The 4,695-nt window shown below is 34.6% G+C and overlaps 1 protein-coding gene across 1 annotated transcript; it reads left to right on the forward strand.

Moving 5' to 3' along the window:
• Positions 1–3,766: 3,766 nt before the first annotated feature.
• On the forward strand, positions 3,767–4,493 carry LOC130234622 (gamma-crystallin M2-like). Its single transcript, XM_056464864.1, has 3 exons — positions 3,767–3,772; positions 3,864–4,115; positions 4,221–4,493. Exons 1-3 carry the CDS (start codon positions 3,767–3,769, stop codon positions 4,491–4,493), a joined length of 531 nt encoding a protein of 176 aa, XP_056320839.1.
• The last annotated feature ends 202 nt before the right edge of the window (positions 4,494–4,695 follow it).

Genomic DNA, 4,695 nt, shown 5'->3' on the forward strand with positions numbered 1-4,695 from the left:
ATAAAATGAGCCTAAAATCCTCTGTCATCATAATAGTATTGATTTGTCAAATGGAAGAAATGTTTAGGGGACCAAAATAAGTTATCTAATTGAGATTCATCTGATGTGCACTTAGATGTATAATGAGTAGTAAAAGTTCTTAAATTGTTCATTAAGTATTTGAGAGTCCATTTATTTTCCATTGTCAGTGATAATTTGTGTGATGTGTTGGGCTGAATCATACTGCCAAATCTGAATTTTGCCCAATTAGTCTCCAAACGCATAAAACTTATGACAAGATCTCAATATATCAAAACATCTTCCTAAGTATTTCTTTGAATTCAGGATCAGGTGCAACCATACATCTCAACTGCAAACCTACCAGTAGAGATGGTGGTACTCTTTTCTGTGGTGAGCTACTCACAATAGGCAGAATAAGATATTATCTCTCCATGCAGGTAGGCCTTATAAGCCTCCCACATTTTTGATGCAAACACATTTTAACTAACATTAATAGAGATTTTCTTTCTGGCTATTTGCTGGTTGAAGTTTCAAAAGCTACCCTAAACAGGTTACAATTAGTAAAATTTTCAGCAGCTAGAATTCTGACTAGGAACAGTGCAAGAGAGCACACAACTCCTATTTTGAAAAGTCTGCACTGGTTTCCTGTCAGTTTTTGAATTTGATTTTAAAATCCTCGTATTGTGTAAAATGCCTTGAATGGTCTAGTACCACAATATTTATCTGAGCTTTTAATCCCATACACTCCAGGATGTGCATTACGCTTGTCTGATGCTGCTCTTTTAACTGCTCAGTCAACACAGCTAAAATCTATAAGAGACTATAGGCATTCTCTTCATTGGCACCTAAATTGTGGAACTCTTGACCCTCTGATATTCGAAATGCAGAATCTCTGAGTATACAATTAAAACTTACTTTTTTAGGGTAGTTTTTATTTGATTTTATTTAACTTTTATATGATTTTTTAGATCTATTACTATTATTTTATGTTTTTAATTTTTAGTACTTTTTTCGCATTCATCCTTGTGTCTTTTACTGCTGCACATTTTATGTTTGTAAAGTGCCTTGAAATACTACTTTTAAAAGAGCTATATAAAATGGAGGTTTATAATTATTATTATTATTATAGAGATAAAAAGATCAATGGGAATATCAATAGTTTAAATAAATCAGGATCAGTAATGAGTTAAACCGCCATGCAGTATGCACTAAAGGACTGCCAGGAAAAAACACATCCATTATGACCGAAACAGCAACAAATATACTCACATACAACGATCAGCAAGAATCATAGCTTTCTTATATTTCACTCATGACTTCTATAGAGAGGTGAAACAGAATCTCAATACAAATGAAACCTTATCAGACATCTTAAAAAAAATTAAAAAGAATATTAATTAATAAATTGCTAAATGAGAAGATCACAGAGCATATGGCTAAACAAAGACAAATATGAGTGAGTGAAAAAGACAAAGACAGCTTCAAACTTATTTTTACTTTTATTAATGACACACTTGAAATTCACACAAGCAAAATAAAACAGGGGTCAGATTTTACAATGCAATTTGCAGTGATTTTGCAGTGATTGCAGCCAATTTTCCTGATTCAGTTAGAGCGATCAACAGCATACACATTACTGCATTTGTGACACCTAAAGAAGAATTTTTTATATAAAACTGAAACATTTTTATTGAATAAATGTGCAATGCACCAATGCCTGGGTTATAAATGGATTATGCATCCTTACAAACGGCATGGTTGGGATGAGTTATTTTTCAGGTTACTTGATTTCTCCAATGACCATAATGATTGGGAGAGCAGTGAAAATACTGGGCACAAGAATCTGCTGCTACTGCTGTTACAACATCTAAGTACAAATAAAGACATGTTAACAGTGATTTTTAATCTGTTCCTTACTTATGTTTTAGAGAATGTATTAGTCTAAAGGTAACTCTATGTTCAAAGGGTGTAAGCTCATCAATCCTGTTGACAGCATCTTATTTTGTTATTAATATCAGAGGACAATGTTCCAAAATAAAATTTTTTTTAGTTTCTACCGTTGATAACAAATGAAGTGATCTTATTAACATATTTAAATGTATTTATTCAAGGGAGCTTTATTCGATGCTTGCCATGTACACTTAATTTCATGCTGATTGAGATGTACAAAGAGAACATTAATGGGATTTTGTGTATACAGAGTTTTATACATTTTTTTTTTCTGGTGCATAGACACATTTACAGTTGTTTTTGACACAAGACTTTGTACAAGAGGCCCTAGGATTGTTGGAGTGTGGCAGGATATAGGCTGTAAATTGTTCTGTAGATAAACTGAAAAGGATCCAACAAGGTTGTAATGATGTCCTTCAAGCAGACCAAGACCAGATTTAATAGTTAATACACTACCTGGCAAAAGTCTTGTCGCCCATCCAAGTTTTAGGAATGACAAATAATAACCTGACTTCTAGTTGATAATTAGCTATCAGAAGTGGCTCATATGAAAGGCAAAGGCCTCTAGATTGTTATTTTACCAAAATAAAATATGATCATGCCTTGATTTTTAACTATTTTATTAGGACAGTTAGGTCTGACCTTGCTTAGTCAAAAGTATTGTTACTTAACAGAAATAATGTACAGTATAGAATATAAAGTCATGGTGCAGTGGAAAAAATAATTAATATTTTGTATGACTCCCATGAGCTTGCAAGACTACATCCATACATCTCTGCAATGACTCAAATAACTTATTAATAAAGTCATCTGGAATGGCAAAGAGAGCATTCTTGCAAGACTCACTGAGTTTATCAAGATTATTTGGCTTAATCTTCAATTCCTACTCCTTCATCTTACCCCAGACATGTTCAATAATGTTGATAAAATAAAAACTCAATAAAAACTTGACTGATACTGTGAGAATCTTGAGTCCATGGGGATTCCAATGGGCCTTCTGCAGTATTTGTGATGATTGAGATGTAGTTTTCAATTTACTATTTGCTGCTACAACTGGGACCAATGACAAGAATTTTGTCAGGTAGTTACAGACATAATAGTTCTGTAGTCATTAGTTTTAGTGACTCTGGGTTTTTTGAATTGGCAGTAAAATATATTCAAAATATCAGAGAGTTGATGATTCTACAAAGACTGTATTTCTGTATAAATAACTCACTTGCCAGTACAAATGCTGACTTTACAGATCAATAGTCTAATATATTGTTTACTTTTTTTCTGCAAAATGCTGATTGAATGTTGATAGTCCAATATGACATGCTGAATTAATATTTGAATATCATGTATAAATGCCATTAGTTTGGCATGTTCTTTGCGTGACTTTGTAATTTACCTTTAGATAGTATCTGCATCATTTTCCAGTATACCTGTGACAGAAAACCAAATCATTAAAGTATGAAAAATAGAAATAATGTATTTATAGAATTGCACTATGACTTGCTAGCCTAGATTATTATTTTTATCTAGCTAAGAAAGAATACTTTTTATTTATATGTACTTTCACAACAACAATAAAGAGTACCATAAATGCATACAAAAATCCAAAATAAATCAGTCAGAGTACTAAGAACTACATACCAAGCACTAGCTAGAAAGGTCTCTATGCCAACTTGCATAGTCAGGAACTATAGGGATGTAACAATAGGGACTGTGTAGTCTTTAGTCTTGGTCTTGTATAAAAGGACAGGTGACAGCAGTCAGTCAACAGCCAGAATCAGCTTCTCCCTTGTGGAACCACTGAGGATCATTCAGTGCAAACATGAAGGTAAACCTCAATCTAACATCCACTCCATACAATGAAACTACAAAATTATTTTACTTTATTTAACTTTTTATAACAAAAATATTTTATTTTAATTTTTCAGGTCACCTTCTTTGAGGACAGAAACTTCCAGGGTCGCTCTTATGAGTGTATGGGCGACTGTGGTGACTTCTCCTCCTACATGAGCCGTTGTCACTCTTGCAGAGTGGACAGTGGTTGCTGGATGATGTACGATCAGCCCAACTACATGGGAAGTGGATATTTCTTCAGGAGGGGAGAGTATGCTGATTACATGTCTATGTTTGGAATGAACAACTGCATCAGGTCCTGCCGTATGATCCCTATGGTGAGCCCAATGTTAAGCTTATATAAGATACAGAAGAATGCATGTTTGAGGGTAAAGTTTTCTGCTTAATAAACTTGAAAATAACAGACTTCTGTTTCACTACAGTACAGGGGATCCTACAGAATGAGGATCTACGAGAGGGACAACTTCATGGGTCAGATGTACGAGATGATGGATGACTGTGACAACATCATGGACCGTTACCGCATGTCTCACTGCCAGTCCTGCCATGTGATGGACGGCCACTGGCTCTTTTATGACCAGCCCAACTACAGAGGCAGGATGTGGCACTTCGGGCCTGGACAGTACAGGAACTTCAGCAATTATGGTGGCATGAGGTTCATGAGCATGAGGCGTATCATGGACTCTTGGTACTAGAGTTTCAATAAAACAATTTCTGTACCACCCTACACAGTTGTTCACTTTGTGTGATTTCTGTACATAAACATTGGTCACTCATCAAATGTGATGTCTAACAGTAAATCTCTAATTTATATTAGAACCTAAAACTTTACACTGGGTAAAATAGGTTTTCAGCTTAACCCTCTGGGGTCTGATGATGTTTTGGGGGACTGGAGAA

This window comes from Danio aesculapii, chromosome 9, assembly GCF_903798145.1.
Source record: "Danio aesculapii chromosome 9, fDanAes4.1, whole genome shotgun sequence".
Classification (NCBI taxonomy): Eukaryota; Metazoa; Chordata; class Actinopteri; order Cypriniformes; family Danionidae; genus Danio; species Danio aesculapii.

What these genes read in the sequence shown, in the direction of transcription:
- LOC130234622 (XM_056464864.1), top strand. An exon ending in CCTGCCGTATGATCCCTATG is followed by an intron (nt 4,116 to 4,220) that starts GTGAGCCCAATG and finishes GTTTCACTACAG; the next exon opens with TACAGGGGATCCTACAGAAT.